Here is a 26,091-nt window from a genome sequence, read left to right on the forward strand (position 1 = left end):
TTATTTACTTATTATTAATAAAAAAAAATATCTCATAAATCTTACTACTCAGGCTAAAACATTTTTCTAAGAATTTACATTCAAAAATGTAACGTAAATTTAAAAAAAAAGTAAATAATTAAATTTTCCCTTTAATTTGATACATTTTCTAACTTAATTAGTCCTTAGTAATGACATAACAGGAATATTTCAACTTTCTGAAACAATTTACTAATTAGGTAATTTCCACCCAGGTACCTTTGAAGGCTTTTTTCTGCAAATAATACCCTATTAAGCAATAGTTTATTTTTATTTTTATGTAATATTGGAACCTGGCGGAGTTTTTAAAATTAATAAGGGACCATGAGAATATCTTTTTCAATTTTTAATTTCAAGTAGAAAATTCAGAGCAGCCTAGCTCGATGATATAATTCGAACTTTCGATAAAAAAATAACTAACTTACATTACAGCTAGGAAGCTGAAACTTTTATGGTTAAAAGAACAACTTAAGAGGATGACACAAAAATAAAAAATGCTTTAAAAAAGTTATCCAAAAAATAATAAAACATAATTAATCCACTGAGGTCGATATTCGTAGAAAATTAGGAAAAAAAATCATAACTCCTAAACTACTAAAAATTGCTGAACATACATGGGGGTGATTTGGCTACCCCTTGACCTAAGGAATCAAACATTTTCCTTTGGACGTCACTCTTTGGGCCACCCTGTATAATATATAATCATCTTATATATTATTGTTTATGGATTGGTGTATAGTAGAATCCATACTAGTACTTGTGTGATGCTATAATATAACCACACAATATGCTTAACATCATAAAGTTATGTAGGGACAGACTTAGATTACGTACCCAATCGAATCTGGCCATAAAGAGCTGAGAACGTCAATTTAAGGGTCACTTTTACCAAACGCTAAACGTATTTAAATCAAATTTTAAGTACATTTTGTACTAACTGACTGACAGTTGACAGGCTACTAAATACGTTTAGCGTTTGGTGAAATTCCACCTTAGTGTGCGTTACGATTGGCGAAATTTATTGTCATTGTTGAGGAGGATTTAAGTTCATGCTAGGTATACCTACTCAAATTAGGATCTGGGTGAATGGAATGGGTCTAAACATCTCTTTTATGACATAAATGTATGTCTAATATTTTATGTACCCAATAATATTTACATAAAAGTTTATATACACGTAGGTACATATACATGTATTTAGACAGGCTAGTAAATTTTATACATATATATTATACAGGGTTTGGATATAACATGCTGCACACGTAGGTTTCGCCTTGGTATACCCTTTTTGTAACACCCTGTATATGCTCAAACATATGTTTTTGTCAGTAGGACTTTGGATATCTAATTTCTTTAGTCACAGGTCACAGTGTATGGCATTCTATGAGCTGGGCTCTTATTCTACTGTTAAATGGCATCACAATGGGGTGTCGTCCAACACACTTCATACTTTTACCGATTACCGCGTATTCAAAGAACAATCATTTTAGAAGAGGTTTGAAAAGCTTCGTCGTGATATCGGAATGTTGACTATCTACGTGATACTAAAGGGTGACTTCTACCAAACCCTAAACGTATTTAAAATTTGAAAGGTAGAATTTCGCCAATTTCTAAAGATATTTGGTTGCAGCTAAATACGTTTAACGTTTCGTGAAAGTCCACCTATGAACGTATAAAACCCCATTTTAGTTCAATGAATACTTTTAATTAATTAGGTTAGTAAAAATATACACCTTAAAAAACTTAAAAAAAAGATTTTGGAATGGACCACGACTTGCCATTGTGTCGCCAAGTCTATACTAACCTTAACAATCTAATTGAATATGAACAAGTTTATTTACCTTCACAAATGTCGCTTTGTGAAAGGAGTAGATACTATAGGGTCGATATCTCCACGGCTTTATTGAGGATCAGAGATACGTCCATTGGAGGGTAGTTTTGTAGCAATTTGACGTTATTCGCGAAATCGTTGCTTAGCAGGTTGTCGCGGACCAATCTGGAAATTAAAATTTGAACAGTTTAGATAGCATGCATTTAGATTTTGAGAGCTCCACCCAAGATCAAGCCAAAGCTGCAGAAAAAATCAGAGAGGGTTTGGCGGTTTAGCCACTTGTTGAATTTCCGAAATACAGATGACTGACGATATTCTGACTGAATTCCTTTTACCACGTAAACAAACCCTACCATAATTCTCTAGTATTTCGTGTTCGTCAGCCGACAGCGACACGCTAAGTAGACTTATGCCGGCCACATACTTGAACCGTATACCGGAACTGAAGACTCGTGCAAGTATTCAGGAGCGTGAGTTTGACAAAACGTCGGGAAACTTTTGCAAGTTTTGTCAACAACACGCTTCGATATACTTACACTAGTCTTCAGTTCCAGTATGCCGTGAAGTTTAATGTATGTTTGGTACTCACAATATCATAGCGCAGCAAATGTAGATGAGGAAGTCGAACCGCACCGGGTCAGCAAACAGGGAGTCCCAGATTCTCTCCACGTCGGGCAGCGAGAACTCTTGAGACAACAGCAGGGTCAGCCATCTGGAATTAAAACAGAATAATAACATTAGAGGGAGCTTTTTGTGTATGACGGAGCAGTAAAATTTGGTAATGGTAGTTCCTAATTCAGTTAGGTACTGTGTGTACAGAACTTCAAAACGTGATAATATAGTTTTTTAAAAACAAGTAAAGGGTAACATAACAATAGTAAGAGAAACTTAAGGGCTATACTGCGCAAAGATATACGGCAGATGCATCCGTTTCAAGGCTCAGTTTAATTCATTGAGCAATAATACCACCGCAAATTGGTAACGCAACTTTCTGATGTCTTTTAGTATGAGGAGGCTATTTAAGTATTTTATGCCTGGAGCCTACTAAAGACACTCTGCACAGGCTCTGCCTAGTTTGGGGTCGGATGGCCGTTTGTGTGATGTTTTAAAACCAAGCACGACAAAACATTACAGTGCTCCAAAATTGATAATGCGCATAGATATCTTTGACAGTACGGTTGTTTTCGATTATGTGACACATGATATTGACTCCTATTTCTTTAAAAAAAGGTGCAAAATGCAAGTGTTTTTTTAAGGCTCTTACGATTTAATGATTCGGGTGTGAAGATCTGCATGTGCATTATTAATTTTGGACAAGTGTAAATAACTTTGCCATTTATGGACGGATTTCAAAAATTCCAAAACTAGTTTGCTCAGAATATCATAGCACATGCAATGTAACCCTCAAATTCATAGATAGTATTTTAAATTTACAACAAAGTTGAAATTGGCATTGAAACACACGAATTTCGACTCTTTATGTCAGTTAAAAAAATGAAATTCGTATATCACAACGTCAATTTTAAGCCTAAAGCGTAAAGTGTCAAAAAGCTCTGTGAATTTGGGGGTCATAGTCAAAATTAGATTTTTCCTCATTACCTGAAGCTGTAGTACTGCGTGTGCAGCTCCTGTCTGTCCAGTAGAGCGGGTCCAGGCGCCATCTTGTGGTTGATGCCTCCAGCCACTATAGACCCTGCACTATAGACACTGACCTGAAGTACTTTTTCCTTTATGCGACTGATCCTCATTACCTAAAGCTGTAATACTGCGTGTGCAGCTCCTGCCTGTCCAGTAGGGCGGCCACGGGCGGGTCGAGGCGCCTCACGCAGCCCGCCAGCCGCGCCATCTTGTGGTTGATGCCGCTCTCCGCCTCGTCCAGAGTCCTGATGAAGAAGTCCCGGATCTCCGCCATGAGGTTCGTGAAGCAGAAGAAGCAGTCGGCCTCGGCGTGCTCTGGATTGTGAGAATGTGCGGATTCGTAAAAATAATAGATCCTACTTTAATATTATAAAGGCGAACGTTTGTGTGTATGTGTGTGTCTGTATGTTTGTTACTTATTTACGTAAAAAAAACGTGGAAATTCTGCGATAAAAAGTAGCGTGTGTTAATCAAGGGGGTCAGCTAACTCCATACCAAATTTCATTACAATCGGTTCAGCCTTTTTGACCTGAAGAAGTTACAAACTTATATACATACATACACCCATACATACCTAAATACATACACACATACCCACAAACTTTCGAATTTTTTATATTAAGTAGGATGTGGGGACATCTTACAACAATGATCCGCAGGCATGCCTGTGATTCATTTAGAATAACCATAAATCATCATTAGCAAAATAAAAAGGCCGGCATTTGGCGAGTTGGACTCGAGAACGGAGGGCGAGAGTGAGAAATCATAATCATCTTCTGTTTGCATTCTGCTGATATTTGTCTGTGGCTTTCATCTCGAAAGGGGTTACTCTGGCTTGACGAACTGCGAAGTTTCAGAGCGTTGAACTCTATCCCATTGCAAAGGCCAAGCTCTTCGAAGCTTAAGTCTTTATCAGTTTGCGACTTACGCCGGTATTCCTTGTCGGGGTCTATAGCGAAGGTGTGGTAGATAGGCCCGATGATCTCGTTCATGCCCTGGACATAGCCCTGCCCGGGGTTCAGCTTTGCGTATAGGAACAGCATTCGTTCCACCACCTATATATGAAAGTTTCATTAATATTTCTTTGTAAATGTTATTGTAGACTTTCTTTCTCACTATTACGGTTTAAATGCGAGAGAGTTTTCCATATATTTTTTTTATGATGACGATGCGATGTAACGCACTAATGGAGCTCACCTTAAGCTACTTATTAATTGTCAATTTCATGAATCACTTGGACTGTAGTAATGTAGACCGTATTATGTAGCAAATATAAATTCAGTTTTCATTTACATAAACTACATGTATATCTCTAAGAGCAATCTCTATCAGACAATTTTGTATATCAAAAGTATAGGAATGCCTACCGGAGAATTAACGGTTCACCAACAGTAGATTGACTCAAGAACGAATGTTTTGCCCAATGATTCTCGAAACATTCTGTGGGCCAGATCATGAGTCAACCGATTGTTGATGTACCATGCCATATCCTACTACTCCTATGGTTCAGTATGTCAATAGAAGGTTGTCTGTTAGAGATCGCCTCGGCTGATGTAGTGGCTTACCTCCCAGTGTGCCTCGGAACCTTCATTCAAGGGCGCGTAGTCTCCCGACATACCGTCCGACCGGCGGATCTCGTTGCTTAACTGTAAATAACACAACATTATTGATTATACAGTTATACTGTGAATATGGTAGCTCAGTATGGTAAGTGTCCGCTTCTAGATTGGATTGCCATGACTGCCTACATGAGCGGGATTGGAATCCGAATAGTCGGATCTCCACTATACTATCACTGAGTTGCAGAAAGGATCTTTAAGTTAATGTCGGCATTAAATGTATGGTTGCCTTGCTTTGACAGTATACGGACAGAAAGAGACAGAAATAGATTTAATGTCGACATTAGCTTAAAGTCCCTTTCTGCAACTCGGCATATGTCCATCTTATTAATGCTTTTTGGCATTCGCTTATCTCTCATTGTTTTTCCTTTGCAGTCATCAAATATCTATGGGATTTCGAATGTCAAAAAAGCATTAATAAGATGGACATAGTACAGATGACCCAAAGCGATCAAATCGCGAGATCCGGCAATATCATCAAACCTCTTCAATTGATTTTAGGCTTCAAAGTAGTCCCAAAACATTATTTAAAGTAAAATTTTACCTTAGCCACACCCAGCCCTCTTCTTTCAAGCGTAGAATATTTGAGCATAGATTGTTGGACGCGCTTGTGTAGTCTTTTCACCCCATTACTGTTTACGATCTGTAAAAAAAAACGCTATATAAGCATTGATGATAGAATAGAATATGACTTTCTTGGTCACCACAAATAGTAAAACCATAGAATATCAAATACAGTAAAACATACAAAAAAAATAGCGCGATATAGCTAAGAGCGATCTCTTACAGGCAATCTTGAATATTAAGAAAGAAAACCTACTACCTACTAATAATTCATACAGTCACGAAGGCTTATTGTCCAACCTCCTATCTATCTCTCTATCTTTAAGTCATAAGCAGTGATTTCTATAAGCATCTCTAGAATTTTAAAGCAAGTTTAGATACGACACGAGGGCCATTAAACGACTATATTAGAAAAGTAACTGTACAAAAGGTCAATAGTGGAGCGGTGGTAGCTCAGCCGGGTAAGCGCCCGCTTCTCATGCAAGAGATGCGGTTTCGAATCCCGGCACTGACATGTACCAATGAGTTATTTTAACTTAAGTACAATGTATACCATCGCTCTTACGGTGAAGTAAAACACACACAAAAAAAAAAAAAAACACGCACTCACGCCTTGTACTAATGTACTCCCTTGCGGGGTAGGCAGAGGTGCATTGCTGCACCCACTTTTCGCCAGAGTGTATGTTAGTCCCAATGTAATAGGGGGCGGGCCTATTGCCATTTTACGGGCACATCCAAGACCCGAGAACAAATATCTGTGTTTAAACAAATATCTGCCCCAGCCGGGAATCGAACCCGGGACCATCGGCTCAGTAGTCAGATCACTAACCACTACGCCATTCGGTCGTCTGGTGAAGTAAAACATCGTGAGAAAACCTGCATATCTAGATCTAACAAATCTAGATAATGTGAACCCACCAACCCGCAGTGGACCAGCGTGGTGGGAAATGGTCCAAGCTTAGGAAGGCAGTTTAGACCTTGGGTACATGCACAAAGGTTCCACTCGAGAGAGCCAGGTGCAGGTACTTACACCCCCACAGAGAATAGAATAGAATAAAGGTCAATAAATAATGATGACACACATCCGTGTTAACGAAAAACCGGCAGAGAAAATGAGAAGTGAAATTGTACTAAGTGTAGCGAGATGCCAAACTCTAAACCGGCTGTTTTGATAGCCGTGCGGTGAAACCGAATTTAATTACACGTTATGATAAAATTAAAACTCTGCTGTTGTAACATTTACCTGTACCTCAAAATAGTACCTACTTAAACATTTTTATTAAGTTTATTGAAGAAGGATTATTTAGTTGTGATTTTAATATTGGGAAGAAAAATCGTCAATGAGTCTGCTATAAGTACTTTCTTAATCTCGAGACTTCTACTTTAATGTACATAAAAATTATCAATAAAAAATGTTGTGGCTAACAATAACAACACTCCTACTTTAAAGTTCCCTAACCCATGTATGTAATACAAAGTCAGACATTTAACGATCGCATTAAACAACGTAAACTGAAATTCAATACAGCAGATCTAACATGATTGAGGCGGAAAGTATCAATTTCTGTACACAGTTCGATACACTACGTCGAGTTCGATCTCGTTACATTATTCACGCCGACTGGTAAACATTAACATAATCGAATAAGAATTTATGCTGCCTCAATGTTATGTAAATTTTAGTTCTGGATCTTATGTATTTTTCTCAAAAAAGGTATAATATACTTGGCTACTACTGCGTCCGAATGGTTTGAGTACTCCCTGATAACTATTTTGTAATTTTCAAAAAAATATAGCTGTAATTTTTTTTTCTTCTCTCTTTAAGGGTCCGCAATAGGCAATCGAGGGTTGGCATTGTCATAGAATTATGTAGTAAATGATGCTCTACAGCCTTGAAAAAAATCACACAGGTAGCCGAAGAGTCTAGCTAGGTGCTGAATCATTCGAATTTAAGTAAATGCTTAACTGTAAATTAATTACGAAAAACCAGTAAATCACACTCCCGTATTGTAACAACTGTGTCGTAATTATCAAGAATTTTCATATGATTCTTATCAAATTATAAAGATAAATGCTTGGACTAGGCGCTAAATACCTTGTTTTTTAATAAACACTCACCTATTTTGTGTAAATTAATCCCAAACTTGAGCAATTTTTTTCCCTCAAATCTTCATACAAATATCTATGGCGGCTTTCTGTGTTATAAAATCATAAACACAAGCGACGTTTGACTCAGTCGGCCGGTGGCCTCCAAAGAAGGGTCACGTCGGTTTAGGCGGCACTGACAGCTCGCGATCTAATTGTGTACAGACACAAAATCACTGCACATTGGTTGTCATTGCACTTTTTCAACTTTTATGACACCAACATAATTTGATTTGAAATTGAGGAAGCATAATTCTTATACTATATTCAATAAATTAAATGATAATGTTTTTTATTAGTTAAGTCCATGGTACTTCTTGATTAAATTATAATTATTAATGCCTAACTAAAACTCACTAATATAAAATTAAAATTAAACTAAAAAGAAGATGCTGGCCAGATCGCTGCCACTGTCGGGTAGGGTACCCAAGACGCTGGCCGCGTTACCCCGCTATATAGCGATGCTTAGCCTTTGTGATAGGTAAGTGCCAGCCCTAGGGTCCCTTGAGACTTCTATTAGTCTGCTGCTGATGTCTTTAAAAAGCTGACGTGCCTCCCCACGGCCCTGGGATGAGGAGCAGGAATATAGTGAATGGATCTAAGTGATGACAATACGTAGGAAGATTAGGTTAGGATTCAAAAACACAGTCTCATGGTGCTGGTTGAGGCATGGTCTCGTGAGGATCTGATGAGGGCAGTAACACGGAGGTGACTGAATTTTATTTCAAAGATTTAATAGCTAAAAGCATCGAGTTTGGGCGCGGTGGTAGCTCAGTCGGGTAAGCGCCCGCTTCTCACGCAAGAGATGCGGGTTCGAATCACGGCGCTGACATGTACTTTGCTGTTCTTTTTTGAAGTTGGTGCCATATTTCTTCAGATTACTTTGTCACCGCACCAACATCAAAAAAGAACAGTTCCTGCTTAGGTATATTTGTACTGTCTCATACGAGTAGAATTTGTGTAAACCTTAAATTATTTCTTACATTTTAGTGGTTTTTTGAAGTCGGTTTTTTATAACTTAAGTACAATGTATACCATCGCTCTAACGGTGAAGGAAAACATCGTGAGGAAACCTGCATATCTAGATTTAGCACATCTAGATATGTGAACCCACCAACCCGCAGTGGACCAGCGTGGTGGGAAATGGTTCAAGCTTAGGAAGGCAGTTTAGACCTTGGGGATATGCACAAAGGTTCCACTTGAGAGAGCCAGGTGCAGGTACTCACACCCCCACAGAGAATAGAATAGAATCGAGTTTGGGCTATTAAGTATGTTTTTCAAAGAGAGAGAGAAAGATATTTTAGGTTTCCTCTGGATTAGTTAGGTTTACTGGGTTTACTAAATTCATTCGTAACGTAAAATTGTCAATGACGGAATTTCTTCTATAGACAGTAGCCACTAATAAAAACAACGATATATGGCGTGATTTGCAAAAGTACCTATCTAGTCAACCTGCCACGGGGTGACTTCGGTGGGTAACTCAGAATAATACTAATTATATGTTATTGCATCAATAATAAAAAAATCAAGAAAATATTCAAAGTTTCCATCCTCGCTTTTCACGCACACAAATCACAAACTCATGCCTTGTTCTAGGAGCAGGGTCTACCCTGGTGCATTTCCATGACCACTTTTCATTAGCGTCCCACCGGTTTCGATGCTCAGCGGAATAGCACCATTAACCATTATTATTCTGAGATATCATCACTTCTTATTCTGAGTTACCCAACATAAAATCACGCCATCTATTGAAATCATTTTTTAAATTAGGATTTGTCTATGGTGTGGTCCCCAAATTTAAGGGTAAAAGCCAAATAATTATATTTTAACCTTTTTTTATACCTATTATATTAAAAGACCTATTCAACGATACCCTACCTACACCATCAAAATAACCGGAAAAAATATCAACCCAAATTTTTTTTGGGTACTCCTCATATCTATGCGAAATATCAGCTTGATATCTTTACCCGTTTCTGAGAAAAAGGGCAGTGACAGACAGTCAGTCAGACAGACGGACAACAAAGAGATCTTATAACGGTTGCTTTTTTCCTTTTGAGGTACGAAACTCTAAAAATATGAAAAAATATTATTCTGCCACCAAAAAATATACTTACAAACATACATACATACAATCAAAAAACATTACTCTCCTCCTTCGGCAGTCGGGTTAAAACAAGTGAGACTGATTCTGAACTTTTGTTCTACGAGTTTTAAAAATTAACCAAAAAAAACCTTTATCATAGAAACTTTGTTGACACGTCACTTTTTACCATGGAAAACGAATTTTTTTTTCGCGTTTTTGCAAAACTCGTAGGACTAAAGTTGTTCAGAATAACCCCTTGAGTCATCCCCTTTCGGCTTAGTATACCCTTAGTATAACTTATTATCTACACTTTAATACCTGTAGTTACCTTTCTACAAGTAAATACCACATTTGTTTAGAAATCTAATCGGGTTCCGAGTATGGAGAAAAGTGGCACCCCTATTAATTTCTACTCTTTCCTGGTGCTTACCAGTGTAATTAAAAATTAAACTTACCCTCAAATCACTACTTGAAAATAATTGTCAATAAAGTTGGCGAGTAAAAGTTTATCGACCCACTGTGCAAACTTACATGTGTGCGTGTCACTGCGTGTGCTGTGTGAAGAGCATTGAAAACCCAAAATTGGCGCGGCACGTCACCCTGTACGGGCCCTTAATATAGTTTGTTTGTATATAGTTTGTGCTTTAACACAGTATTATAAATGTATTTAACATGCATGTGTGGATTTATGAGATTGGGGTCCGCTGAAAACCAGCGCTGTGCTGTGCCATTTTGGTCACTTGCATAGCTTATGCTGAGCCTACCCCTTTTATCATACAATAACGATGATAAAATATTGTAAACACAAGTGTTATCTTAGATTTTCATTTTAAAATATTGTTTTTTTTTCTACTTTTTCTATTCTATTCTATTCTATTCTAGATCTTGATTCTATTTTCAAACGTAAAGCAGTACATAGGACTTCTTGGGCAGTTAGGATTGGCCCTAATCTGTCTAGCTTTTCCTTTCATCACGGTGACAAATCATAGTCCTATCCTATAGTGGATGTCACCCAAACGCTAAGAAGAAAACTAGGTTGTGATGATTGGGGGTAGAGAGTTCCAGACCGACTAGTTTGGACCTTTTGGATCTTAGTATAATTGATTTAATACCTATTACTTATAGCAGTGAAAACATGATAGTGACATTACCTAATATTAATTAAAGCTAGTCCACAAATAAATTGAAGATAAAATGCTGCCCTGAGCCTTAATTTTACCATGGGTTTTGAACCAAAAACACTTGATTCTAGCTAAGATATGGATATGAAATGATCTACTTCTATGCAAGTAGTCTAGGATTTTTTTATTTTAAATTTTATAATTATAACAGGACAAAGACAGACTTACCTCGGGACAAGGAAACTCGGTGGCTGATTGGAAGAAGGATATATCTGGACAGAGTCTGCGGACATCTTTGTCAATCTGTAGCAGCACCTCGTTGTCCTTGAAGTAATTGCTCCAGGAGCTGTCGGGGCTGATGTTGAGCGGATGATCGGTGGCACCACCGTCCGGGGACACAATTATTTCGTCTAGAAACAATTGTACATTGCATAGAGTGTAATTCGCACAGGATTGAAAGAAGCCAGCTGCATTTCACTGTACTGTAAATTTGTGATTTGATGAATCATAAACACATATAGAAAGAATTTCACATGATGGTTCAACTTTTAGAGATACCACTCGCATTTTAGTGAATAAACACACATAAATCTGGATTAAAAATTATCAAACCACACTTAATCTCTATCCCAGTTATTCATTAAAAAGTTTTAGATATTGAACTGTTTTGTCACTCTGGCATAGAAACAAAAGTATTTTTTTTATGAATAACAGGTTAATTGTTTACCAATGAACTGTTTGTAAAGCTGCCTCTTCTGAATGAGTGTCTGTTCTCGCAAGCCCCTCTCTGCTGGGATGTAGCGGAGCAGAATCTTCCACACCAGGGAGCGTAGGCCCTTCTCATCCGGTATTCCTGTTGCCAAATTAAGGATAAAATTATGAGTAATCCATGTATTTTAAGTTCTCATTTTGCAATATGTTAAGCTGTATATTTGATGTTTTATACACAATCCTATTTGGGGGAGTTTCTTTAGGTAGATAATAGAATTTACTTATTGGAAATCATAGATAGATCAGGCAGGATTAGTACAACAGAACAGTATAATTTTTTACAATAAATATACCTATTCAGTTTTTGAAACATCATTTATTTAAGTAAGTACACTAAATCATACCATTGAATGCCAACTTCTGGAGTTGTTCCATGTCTATACAGTCATGGTCCAGTATATCTTCAAATGCCTTTATTCTGAAACAATTACAACATAGTAACATTACCTACTATTTAGTGGTAAGACTAATAGTTGAAGCCTGAAGAGGCTGTATACATGGGGTAACCTATAAAAAAGTGGAAGCAAATAATAAAGGGGTGTCAGTGGGTGGACTACCCTACCAAGGAAAAATCTCATGTTTCCAAAATCATAACAAAAAAATGATTAACAGTTTTTCATAGGCTTATTGGGAAGACATAGGAAATCTGTACAAACCTCAGAGTAATTCTGTAAGTTCATTTTACAGTGGGCCTAACTTACCTTGTTCCTTCAGAATCACTCTTTTTAAACTTATTAGAATATCATTGATGTCGATTCTGAAGGCAGAAATTCTAAATTTAGTGCTGTCAAAACCTTAATTTCTTTGTTTAAAATTGGACTGTATGATGATTTCCGTAAATGTCATTTTATGCTAGGATTTTTTTTAGTTTGAGTATATATTTGTATAGAGGAGAAATGGCCGTGTTCAGAATTCTCCTTCTCACTCAAATCATAGATGTTGCCACAAAATAAAAAAAACCTAATTATGGGGAATTCTATCTGAGATTATAATAAAAAATAATACTTGAAATATCGTCGGTTGATAGGAAAATACACTAAGGCAGATTTTTCTAATATAAAACTTTATTTATATTTGTTTTAAATATAATTATTGATTATACACAAACTGAGTGGATTGTATAATTGATTGATTTTGTCCGATCGAAACAACCCTCTTCAAAATGTGCCCAACACAATTTTTGTATGATTCTTTGATTATTTGTAGGTCTAGTAGCGTCTATCCATTTTCTTAATGTTTTTTTCTCCTATCGGAAACCTATGAATCAGATATAAATGGGTGAGCATGAGCATTATGATTGTGGGTAAAATATGTGATGGAGGTTATTTTTAAAGGAAACACCTAAGTATTTTGTAGCAATACAATAAACTTGATATGCCTATACAGAAGAAATCACACATTTTTTCAATAAGAATTCCCAGAATCTAAGTTATTCATCTTCTACCCATAGCAATTATGGCCAGCAGCATGGAATTCTTATATTATTAAGTCTGTTACAATTTCTAGTATTTTCTTTACATAATATTATATTGTTTTTGGGTAAAATAAATTTTCAATAACTGGCAACACCATGAGATTTGTTATTATATGGTACCTTGTAATTTTTACTTAAAATTGATACTAAAAGACCTATACATAAAAGACCGATACAGTATAAAAATTGGTATCGTTTTATATTAAAATCCAACCAATAGATAGTACTGTAGTGAATGTAAGCTTGTAAAACTTGATATTGATGTCGATTCTGAAGGCAGAAATTCTAAATTTAGAGCTGTCAAAACCTTAATTTCTTTGTTTTAAATTCGACTCTATGTTTGTTTCCGTAAATGTCATTTTATGCTAGCAATTTTTTTAGTTTGACAGCGTTAAAATTAGAATTTCTGCCTTCAGAATCGACATCATTATCTACTTACATGTGAAAAGATATCTCATCCATAGTTCTATCGTGTTTTCATTCAGTATGCTTTGTACAACCGAACAAACTATACCCACCCATGTCTCACACTCGTTAAGTGATGATAATAGTCTCATAAACTTAATAAATATCCACAAATCACTAGCAAATTAACAATAAATAACTTTTAGAAATTTTTTGTTGTAACTGTCAGCCTTTGTTTATCATAGTATTCATTGTTTGGCACAGAGAACTGCCAAAACTGACGTAAACAGGCGCCAGAGCAAAAAGGACAAAAATCCTGTACAGCTTAACGTTTCTCTCTAATAACGCTTTATGTATCTAAGGCCCAGTTTTTTGATCCGTAGTCAACTTTAACCATTAGTCAAACTATGTGTCAAGCATGACATCTGCATATGAATTTCGTTGGTTTTTAACTAATGGTAGCCATTTTTGATCAATGATTGACTTAACTAGGGATCAAAAAAGTGGCCCTAAGCGTCTCTTTTTCGCAATGTCACAACTGTCACGATTATACCCCTGTGCTTCAGAATCGACATCATTGTCTCTACAGTTGAACTGACTTTACGATTTTACAAATAATAGTACGATAGCTCAAGTAACTTTCTATTTAACATTATGTATGGAAAGGGAGACCTGTTAAAATAAATCTGAATATATGTAAGTACTTAAATGCATAATCATCAGGTGAGTAAAATCTTAAGTGATTTTTAAATGTTTTACTTGATTAAAACAATGACTTATTATTATCGAAAACAAACAAAAACGCCTACCTTTTATGCTGCCAGCACATCATGATTTGTGTTCTGTAAGTATGTAAAAACTGGGACGCCTAATTAATAACATAAATTAACTTACCTAGACTTGTGTAAACTCATTTCAGCAGATATTGAAACAACACTGAAACTAAAATGTATATTTCAGGAAGCACCAAGCACGAATGATGAAAACCAAAACACAACAACTTGTGATTCTTGTGAGTGTGAAGCTGAAGCAAGAAGCACAGAAAGTCAGAAAGGGGAGGTGACAGCAGGTCACAAACAGCTTTTCTCTGTGATGCTGTCAAATATGAAAAAGACAGTGACAATTAAATTTGCTCTGTGGTCTTAAGCTTCTACCTAAGAATAATGACAGCCTGGAGCTTCTTCTCCTTTTGTCCTTTGGCATCCCATACTCTTTCCTTTCAAAATCAAGCCTCAAGGTCAAGCAGGCCTACTTGGAGCTGATAAACTACTTCCTTGAGTATGGAGTTACTCCGTGCTCATGGAGTAAGCAAATAGTTGTTCCCATACTGAAGGCCGGAAAAGACCCCCGTGATCCTAACTCCCGAAAATCTAAGAGAACTTGATTAAATGCAGGCTCGAATGGCTAATTGAGAATAGAGGAATCCTAGCCATAACCCAGTTTGGGTTTAGGAAAGGGATGAGTACTCTAGACAGCCTTGCAATACTTTAACAGATATTCACATCGCATTTAAGAGGCAAGAATACCTTGTGGGTGTTTTCCTTGACATAGCGTCTGCCTATGATAATCTTCTTCCTGTGCTTAGGCAGAAAATGCGCCAGCTGAGCATTCCAGTGAAGCTTACCCGTCTGGTTTGCAGCCTATTCATGGAGAGATCCATCTACATAAAATCCCCTACCACTTCCCTTGACTCCCCAAAATTTGTTTGGAAAGGCCTCCCCTAGGGATCGGTCTTAAGCCCCTTTACAGTCTGTACACTTACGATCTAGATGAATCCGTTGACTGCTTTTGCGACATTCTACAGTACGCTGACGACTTGGCCCTAGCTTATCTCTTTCTCCCACTAAATGCACAGCAGTGATTTTCACTAGAAAAAGAAACATCCCCGATCTGGATGTTGTTATTAAAGAGCATTCAATCACTGTGTCAAATAAAGTTAAATTTTTGGGTGTGATTCTGGATTCCAGGTTGTCTGGTAGCCATCACATGAACTACGTGGCTCAGAAGTGCGAGAGGGGTGTCAACGTCCTCAGGTGGGGCGCACATCCATACTCTCAGAAGCTACTGTACAACACCATTGTTCGAAGTTACTTTGACTATGCCTCATTTATCCTGGACCCCTGTAATAAGGCTGCATTAGAAAAAAAATATAAGGTTCAGTACAAGTGTCTTCGAATAGTGTCCAGTGCAATGAAATCTACCCCCACCAAAGCCCTTCAGGTAGAGTGTGTCGACCCGCCTCTCTCGCTGCGGAGACAGTACTTGTGTAACCAGTTCTTTCTCAGGATCTGGCAATCAGAGTCTCACCCTCTGCTGTCCAAGCTGGATACCCGTTTGCAATTATGTAATGCTCAAGAAACCAAGAATTGAACAAGAAAGAAAGAATTGAGAAGGAAGGAAAGACCATGTCTTTCCTTCCTTCTCAAATCATTCATTTTTGCTTCCAACCTTCCTCATCCTTCTATTAAATTTAAAACGAACCCTCTGTTTAGTGTTCCCTATAATGCCCTGGTTTTTCAGCCCAATGTTGTTATGGACATGGGCATTGTGAAAAACGCTCCGAGGGCCGAGAAAACATTGACTCATAAACTTCAGTCAGAGTGGCCTAGTTGGCTTCCAGTCTTCACAGATGCCTCAAAATTTTCAGATAAGAGCAATGTTGGTCTAGCTGTCTGGCTTCCTAAGTACAAAATTACCCTTAATTTCAAACTCCCTCCTGAATCCTCGGTCTTCACGGGCGAGGCTACCGCTATTCTGGAGGCACTTCTGTACACTGAGTCTCACAAACTCTTCAAAACTATTATTCTATTAGACTCTTCTAGCTGCTTACATTCAATTATTTCATTTCCTTTTAAATCAAAATCTAAATTTCCTATCATTTTTCAAATTAGACAAACTCTCTTCGTCTCTTGTATTGAGGTGGCTATTGCCTGGATACCTGGCCACAGTCGCATCATTTGTAATGAGTGTGCTGATTCCTTCGCTAAGGATACCGTTAGCTTGGGCCTGGATATTCATTACCATAATTTTGCCCACGACCTTGCCTCGCTCACAGGACCGAGGCTTGATAATTCCTGTAAAGAGTCCTGGGACGCTTCCAGGAACATTAAAGGTAAGTATTACTCCTTGATCCAACCACATAATCTCAAAAAGCCATGGTTTTTTAGAGCAAGTCTCCTAGATAAACCCTCCACCTCGACAATCTGCAGACTCTGTCTTGGTCATGCGTGCACGCATGTGAACCTGGCTAGGATTCGGGTGCGTGATATTTCGGTTTGTGACTGCGGCACCAGCGAAGGATCTGTCGACCACCTTTTCATTGAGTGTCCTATCCTACAAACCTCCCTCTATCCCAAGACCTGTAAATATAAATTACTAACACTTGTACATACCCCAATCGCTAACATCCTGTAAAAATTCTTCAAAACTAACAATATTAAACTATAAATTTGTTTGTGTTCATGCTCATATACTAACCCTCTGTTTGTGATGTCCCTATATAAATGGTGACTGTCTGTTTCAGGTATTAACCTTGTCAATATCTTTAAATCTCTACCGTAAAGACAGCAATTAACATAGTGTGTACCTTAACACAATCGTAATTGGCCGAATTTGCTGTGTTAGGGCCAGTTTTTTGATCCGTGGTCAACTTTAACATGCTTTAACCACTTTAACCATTAGTCAAGTCACTTGTCAAGCATGACAGCTGCCCCCGTATTATGTAACTCATGTCATGTGTAACTCCGAGTGGGCTTGCTGCTACAGGCTTGCTTGTGTTTATTGTAATTTATTACTCTAACGTAATAACTTATTTTCTCATGCTTAGTTCAAAAACGACTACTGAGTGCCAGGTTTTCGCACCATTCAAGCAGTCAAACTAAACGCAATCTATGTAGTAAATTACCTACCTACATAATATTAGGTCCTTACATATGAAATTGGCGTTTTGTCGTACTGGCCACTTTGATCTCAAATATTACCTTTATGGTTAGGAATTCCAAATTCAAATTCATACAGCTATTTACATGGGGTAGGCGAAGCACGATATGACCATTTTCTTTCAAAATTTCATCAATTTTGTAATTTTTCTCTGTGTTTTGCTCATTAATTACCTACTTTCATTGAATCACATAAATTTTGGTTGCTTTCCTAGTTACAAGAACTGACAACTGACGCACTGTCATATGGACTCTTCGTCTTTGTTGTTTACTTTTTCGTATCTGACTGCGCAGTACCAACCTTTAGCCGCGTAGCATGACTGATCCGGTACGCTGTTCTACAAGAAGCCCCTATATTGAGACATTATACGATTTGTTGTTTTTAACGTTATTTTGTTGACGAATTATAGATACCTAATAATAATATAATGATAATATTAAAAAGGCCTCAACACTCATCCTAAGACGGTCTCAGGATCAATGATCTCATGTGGGTCGCACTCAAATTATGACAGACTATATAAGACATGTGGCAGCCTCGGCTGCGCGGCCGAGACTGCCGTAACAATGACATGCAGTGCACGCGTTGCCCTTCACCGGAATCACCGGTACCCCTCCCGCTACCCGCTGTCGTCTTGGGTACCTCGTCCTCGTCCCCTCCGCGTCTTTCACCCCGCAAGGAGGGTCGCCAAGCAACTTGCCAATCTATAGTGGTTGAAATTCGGCATTTAACTTAGACTGTTTTTAACAGCATGCGGATTTGATCACGCATGCGGGATTTCCCCGCACGCGTTCATACAAGTATTCATTGTAACTCGTGGAATATGCACGCGAGATGCGGGGAAATGGCGTGCTATCCCGCGTGCGTGATGAAATCTGCATGCTGTTAAAACAGCCTTAAAGCTTAGTTACAATAGGATATTGCAAGATACCTAGATGTTTTCCATCTAACATGTCTGCATGTAGTTTAAAGTAGTGTTCGATGATTGGTCATAGGTGAATGTTACAAGGCTAAGCCCCTGTTCCACAATGTCTGGTTAGTCGCTACCTGTCGGATAAAATACATGCTGTCACTGTCTAAAAAATAATAACAGAAAGTGACAGCATGTATTTTATCCGTCAGGTAGCCACTAACCAGACATTGTGGAACAGACCCTAAACGTGTTTCGGAAATGCGTAGTGAACCCGCACACCGCACTCCGTATAGTTATGGTTTTGTTTTGAAAATGGGAGTTAGATGCTTGAAATTAAACATTTATAAATGCGTATTCTACCATTGCCGTACAAGTCTTTGTTCTATGAAGCCATGAAAATCATTTTTAGTCAAGTATCTTGGTAAGTACTTACCTATTTGTCATCTTTCATCTAATTTAATACTACCATGGCATGATATTGGGTAGTTAGGTAGTTCGGGAGTCGTCCACGGGATCATAATTTAAGGCGAAGCGAAGCTTGCGGGCACCAGTACAATCCAGAAATGTTAATTGCTCTGAGCGCTTTTACAGTACTTATTCTGTTGAATGCTGCGGTATGCATCAGCTAATACTTACTTTTTTATTTTTATGTTCCTTTCGAGTTGTGTCCCATATTGGGTGTTGATATTAAAATCATATTTAGTTGGTATGTATCTATCTATGTATTACATATATGTATCAGCTGTCCGACACCCTTAATTAACACAGGTTCTGCCTAGCTTGGGGTCGGATGGCCGTGTGTGAGATGTCCCCACATATCTATTTATAATATTGCATGTGCTTTCAATCAATTCTGTAACTTTTTCACGATTTCGTGGATGAGGAAGCCATTCTCGCTCAACGTCCGCACTCGTTGCGTGTTTCAACAGCACTGAGCATTTGAGCAATGAGCATAGCGCCAACGTGTGGGCGTGATCGCGAGCGTTGGCGCGTGATTTGAAACTATACAAGGCCAGAACGCAGAGGTTGGGACTACTCGCGTATATTTTCAAATTAAAATGGTGCCATGATTTACTTGAAAGTATACAAGGCCATTACGCACTAATCGCGTATATTTTCAAGTAAGTTGGTCCAAAATTATGGCTTGAAAATATACTGCAGCAGTTACCACTGCGTACTAATCGTGTACATTTTCAAGCGCCAAGCGGCAATGCGAGCACTTGAAAACTATACGTGATTAGTTACCATTACCAGGTAGTTATTTTGAAATGTTGCTCTCTCTTTCCTTCGTGCGAAATAGTAATAAGTCTATTGCTTTCTAAACATTGCATCATCATTCCGCACCTGTACCCGTATCACGAAAATTCGAGCTAACGAATAGAATCGAATGCGAGTGCGACTATTGTCAACTTGACAGCACTTTCGAACACTTTTTACCTTTCGAATGAGTTTCGAAAAGAATGACCACAGAGTACATAATATTATTCTGACAATGACCTATGGAATGATAGCTGTCAAACTTTCGCAAATCTGTACACCGCAATACACCGCCATTTTGTTGTTGACAGGTTGACAGCACTTTCGAATAGACTATCGAATAGAATGTGCTGCGTTTTTTCCGGATCGCTCTACTGGCATTGTTTTCGTTAAGGTCAACCGGGGCCATTGCGCCATAATACTTTGACTTTCATATTCATTTGAAAATAACAAACAGACTATACGCCCTATTAAGCTATAACTTGTGATACATATTAGGAAATTTTATCTAGTTTCATATGATGATGCAATTTTGTAGAATTTTAAATATCTTCTACGTGTAAACGACGTTTCTACAAAAAGTTTTAAAAACAAGTGGGATCATTCAGTTAATATGACTATTTTTTTATTTATTATTTATTATATGATTATTTTCTATGTACTGTGTTAACAACCTTATAATGTCGATACCAAATGACGCAAATTTTTTAAAACATTTAGTTTAATTAATATTCAAATTATTTACGTTTTAGTTGGATTACCAATCTAAGAATGTTAATTCTGATACGCTGTTAAATGTTCTTCAATATTGCAGAAGGCGTCATTAACCTAGTATTTTTCGTTTAGGAGTAATTTGGTGCTAATGTCTCTGGAACTTTTTAATTGCTCGAGAGTGTATAAAATACATTTATCATAACATAAAATGTTAAGAACCTCTGGAAATGGGGCTATTGCGCCGCAATAGAGGCAATAACCCCATCAGCCCAGAGGCATTTACCCAAAAAAAAAAAGCTAAACCTATACATTTTTAATTGCATATTGTGTCCGAATCTTACGTTATTTCAATAAAATAATCAAAACAATATGTAAAGCAACAAAACAATAACAGTAGGTATTTACAGTTAGGAAATATAGATTCTTTTAAACAAACACACATTTGGAACGATTAAAAAAAACGTGTCATGAAATCGGAGGTGGCCAAAAGAGGTGAAAAATTAAAATGGCAAATTATTTAAGAAAATTGGTTCGGATACGACATCTATTGGTCAGTGGTAAATGTTTGAGTTCCAAAGATAGATAGCAGATGACTTCAGTAGTTCTAAAGTATGAGGTTCGGAAGATAAATGGATTCGAGGCATTAGCCCCGTAGGCGACTTGGCCCCGGTTGACCTTACGTGTTTTTTGTTTACATCGTACAGTGTTAAAAAGTAAATTGATTTAAAGTAAATTGATGAAAAATATGTCTGTAATAGGTCTATAGGGTAATACCTACTACACTCACGAGCAATGAATAAGTCCAAGTAGCAAAAAGTCAACACCAAATACCCCAATTTTTTAAAACATTTAATTTAGAATTTGATCAAAATTTAAGTTTTTAGTTGGTTATAAAAGTTATAATAATATTTTGATGCGCTGTTAAATGTACTTTAATATTGCCGACGGCGTCATTAAGCTAGTCTTTTCCGTTTAGTAGCTATCGTCACTGGAACTTTTTCATTGCTCGTGAGTGTAGTAGGTATTACTCTTAATTCATATACATAATAATATATTAGTATTCTTACTTGCAAGTATGATTGCTATAAATATAATTTTATCAATCAAATTAGAGCTTGTTCATCTTTAGTTATTAACATTCTATAGGTATGACAGACAGAACAAGTAAATTGTATTCATGTACATTTACCGAAATATTTAAGTAAATCAGAATCAGTATGTAGGTATAAATTATATGCGACAAGTACGCCAATCAAGCAATGTGCGTAATAGCAATGTATATTTTCATGAACGATTCAGTAAATCCCAACTTGAAAGTATACGCGATTAGTACCTACGCACAAATTGTGTATATTTTCAAGTAAAATGTTATTTTTTTTCACTTGAAACTATACAGTGCTAGTACACTATGGGTGCGTTCTGGCCTTGTATAGTTTCAAAACACACAGCGTTGGCGCAGATTCCTTTGCGACACAGGCCGGCCAACTACCAACGCTCGCCCCAACGTTGGTGCCAATGAAATTTTCTAAAACCCACACGTTGGATGAGTAGCGTTGGGACCTGTATTGGGGTCAACGTATGGAACCGGCGTTACCGACAACTTCAGAGGTGCGATTATAGGATTCGATAATATTTTGGAAACTACACAAACATATGGAAAAAACAAATGTCACTTTTGGAACTAACAAATTTGCCTTAGGTTAGTGATGGGATTTTACCCGGTAAATACCCAATGTTGGGTTTTTTCCCGGGTAAATTCCCGGGAAAATACCCGATTGGGTAAATATTTGGGTCTTTTCAGATGAAACACATGGCCACGTATATACAGTATAAACTCCATGTAATGTCACTCGATTTAATGACAAACTCCTTAAAGCGTCGATAACACTTCACTTTGGTTGGTTTAGCGCCCTCTAGAGGCCATAAAGTGATGATCGAAAAAATAATATTTTTCCAACTATGCCGTGTAGGGTATCAAATGAAAGGGCTTGTGAAGCACATTACAAAAATATATATATTGTAGGTATTTAAATCACAACACCAAAATTATTGAAATAAAAAAAGTTTATAAAATAAAACCCGACTGCTGACATAAAATTTCATAAAATTTAAACAACTAAAAAGTTACAAATAAAAAAATATAATTATAAACAAACAAAAAACCCGACTGCACGCTAAAAAGATGAAAACAAGCCCCAATGTCAATGGAAAGTATCGCAGGCGGGGACCAACTTGACCGCACAAAATACCAAAGTAACATTCAGCTTAATGGCTTCAGCTCTGCTGGTCCCCGCCTGCGATACTTTCCATTAACATTGGGGCTTGTTTTCATCTTTTTAGCGTGCAGTCGGCAGTTTTTTGTTTGTTTATAATTATTTCAATATTTTTAACTTTTTTTTTCATTGGTGGTATTTTTTAGTAATTTTCTTTCGATAGGATAGATTAATAGATTTTGACTACAGCTCACGATCAATACGGTAGCATATTCGAGTCAAAATTTACACTAATTACAAATCTGGGTTTTCAGCAAAATGATCTCAAAATGGCGGGAAGCCCCCCACAATGCCATACTATTCTTACTTATTTAAATCTGTTCTTTGAAATCTCAGCTCTCCAGTGGTATAAATTAATTAAAGATGCTTACGATATTTCAAAAGATATAACGAAAACGGTGATGGCCATATTTTTGGGGGTACAACTTTCTAAGATACACCAAAACCGAACCGAATATCATAAAACTTAGAGTGCCGAGCGAAGCGAGGCAGCACAAACATAACCAGGAATCCCTAAAGTGTAAAGTGCCGAGCGAAGCGAGGCCGTACATCTTAACCCTGCATACTCTCAAGCTTTGAGAACCGAGCAAAACGAGGCAATACAAATGTAACCGGTATTTCCTAAACCCTTGAGAGCCGAGCGAAGCGAGGCAATACATACTTAACCGGCATATATCTCAATCCTGCATACTCTGAAGCTTAGAGAACAGAGCGAAGCGAGGCAATACAAATTTAACTGGCACTTTTTAATTTAAGAACCGAGCAAAGCGAGGCCTTACAAACTTACCCACATTTCTTTTTAAATAACTGAGCAAAGAGAGGCGGCAGAGTACAAAAGAAACTGGCATTTACAAAAACCCTAAAGAATCAAACCCGCATTTCCTAAAATCTGGAGAACCAGTCTATGAACTACGAACTCCGTCTCGTTATGGTTTCGCCGATCGAGTTTCTATGAATATGGTACCTGGTAATATGGTAATAATTATGTTTAATCGCAGTGTACAGTATTTTTCACACCGCCGCGGGTCGGTTCTTACAGATCAAAATACGTAATAGTAACAAATATGAAAATACCCGACGTTTGGGTTTTTTCCCATATAAATACCCGGTTTTTTCCCAAATGGGAAAAAACCTGGGTATTTTCCCATCGGGTTTTTACCCAGCGCCCATCTCTACCTTAGGTACATTTAGACAGTGACAGTTGACAATATTGTTCTTTTTCCATATGTGTGTGTATTTTCATAGTATCGAATCCTGTAATCGCTGCACAGTGCATTGTACTCATTCAAAAACGGCGATACGGCTCGCGACCTATCACGTGACTACAAATGTACAGCGAAAAGCTGGTGACTTGCGAGTCACCTCTGACTACCCCTTCGGGGATTACAGTCGTGAGCATAATTATGTAGGTACTTATGTAGTTTCTATAGTTCCTGTTTTTTGCTTGGCAAAAGAGAAAAAGTAATAAGTACTTATAATATTTTTCAGATTCGTATTAAGTAAGTACCTACCTATCTATTGCATCGGATCGGATGTACCCAGCTAGAAAAGATTATGATTAATCTGTACAGGTATAAAACGCAACATAAAAAATATCTTGTTGTAATTAGTAATTACCTAGGTACCTACTGTAATTATAATTGGACTAGCTAATTAACTGACTGAATGAGTTTTATTTGGTTTTGGTTTTTCATAGACTGTGTAGGTATATTACACAAGAATTAATTAACTGCAGAAACGAATCTCAAAAGTAAGTTTTTAATCGTGTACTTGTGTAGAATTGGGTTAGGTTTAAAATTATAGCTTCTCTTGCAAAATTAACTTTACCGTACCATTTTCTCAATATGTGTGATTTCTTTAAAAAAAACTTAAGCTTTTGAGAAAATAATCTTTCAAAGTACTTCCTCTTCTTAGTCTGTCGGTGTAGTCGGTGACTAACACTAGATCATCATCAACAGCAGCTCTTGACTGCCCAGGGTACGCCAATATTATAGACAACAAATAACATTGTATAATAAATACTACAGCAAATTATAGTTGTATTAGAAAACTAGGTAGGGTAAAAGTACTAGTAACTGGCAGTTTAAGCGACTAGCAACACAAAAAAATATATTAAAAATAAAGTATTGGCCTGATTTAAGCACTGGTAGGCTCGAATTACTGGCAATAAGATGACGAACAATTATAGGCATAAATGGTAAAGATATATGATTAATATTCGATTTTAATGAAGTTTATATCCACTACCCCCAAAAAACCTAGTAACTGGCAGTAAAAATTAGTAACTGTCACATGATGTTTCAGTAACTGGCACCTTTTAAAAAATCATGCAATTAGGTCAATAAGTACTCTAAAATCAATAATATATTTGATATTAGGTAATGTACCTGTCTAGGTTCTGTACCGGTAAGACTCAAAATCACCGTTGTAATGGTCGACTTCTACGACAAAATGACAGTACAAGTATGCGACGAATCGTGGGTCCATATAAATGCAACAAATCGAGAAACCCTTGGATTTGGAAACGGAAATGGAGAAAGCAAATGCTTGTTGACCTTGATGTATTCATTCAGCAGCTTGGGAGAAGTGACCTGGCTAAGTTGAAGACTGCTGACGGTAGTATACTTGCCTCTAATCTGAAATTTTATGGGGAAATTGGAGGTTTCTACGGCTTTTAGCTTCACTTGCTCACTGATTACAGAGCTCCATTAACACGCCACCACACTAACGATTTCCTAGACGTCGAAAGAGGTAAGATTAAGATAGTCCTCAAACAGATAAAAAAGGACAAAGCTCTGGGTAAAGACGGAGATAGTACAGCGCTTTTGAAAGCTATTACTATCCTTGAACAGCCTCAGAAGCTTTTCAATTCGCTTTTTCACACTGGCACAACACTGGAGGCGTGGAGCAAGAACTTGGTGTTGTTCTTCAAGAAGGATGATAAGACCTTATCTTATTAAAGAAGAATAGACCGATTTTGTTTATAAGTCATGTATAAGTTATTGTATAAGGTCATCACGAACCGTCTTACTATCAAGTTCTTCAAGGACTATGAGAAAGCCTTTGATTACATCGAGACCTGGGCAGTTATGGAAACCCCTCGTTATATCGAGGGGTTGAGATGAGATGCCTTCTAAGTCCAGGACAGGGACGGAGACAGGGGGGAGTTAAATTATATCCCGAAGCTGTTTACCAATGCATTGGAAATGTCTTCAAGACGATGGACCTTTCACATCGCCATTTCATGTTATCACAGTGGCAATCTGCAGAAACTCAGTAAAATGCTTTGCGGCCTTAGTGTAGCAACAATATTATTATGTCTA

General features: G+C 37.4%; 1 protein-coding gene across 1 annotated transcript; it reads right to left on the bottom strand.

Moving 5' to 3' along the window:
• Positions 1-714: 714 nt before the first annotated feature.
• Positions 715-14,724, bottom strand: LOC105386476 (TBC1 domain family member 13). Its single transcript, XM_038122041.2, has 10 exons — positions 14,567-14,724; positions 12,138-12,211; positions 11,750-11,875; positions 11,251-11,432; positions 5,651-5,749; positions 5,053-5,133; positions 4,416-4,542; positions 3,601-3,802; positions 2,439-2,561; positions 715-2,014 (listed from the first exon to the last, which is right to left on the bottom strand). The coding sequence occupies exons 1-10, from the start codon at positions 14,584-14,586 to the stop codon at positions 1,894-1,896; spliced, it is 1,155 nt and encodes a 384-aa protein (XP_037977969.2). The 5' UTR covers positions 14,587-14,724; the 3' UTR covers positions 715-1,893.
• Between the last annotated feature and the right edge of the window lie 11,367 nt (positions 14,725-26,091).

This window comes from Plutella xylostella, chromosome Z, assembly GCF_932276165.1.
Source record: "Plutella xylostella chromosome Z, ilPluXylo3.1, whole genome shotgun sequence".
NCBI lineage: Eukaryota > Metazoa > Arthropoda > Insecta > Lepidoptera > Plutellidae > Plutella > Plutella xylostella.

Excerpts from the sequence above, each read along its gene's own strand:
- LOC105386476 (XM_038122041.2), bottom strand. The coding sequence starts at position 14,586 with ATGAGTTTACACAAGTCTAG. Across the intron at positions 5,750-11,250 it reads CCGAGTTTCCTTGTCCCGAG|ATCGTAAACAGTAATGGGGT; the intron begins GTAAGTCTGTCT and ends TTTTTTTTACAG. Across the intron at positions 2,015-2,438 it reads ATTTGCTGCGCTATGATATT|ATTGGTCCGCGACAACCTGC; the intron begins GTGAGTACCAAA and ends TTTAATTTCCAG.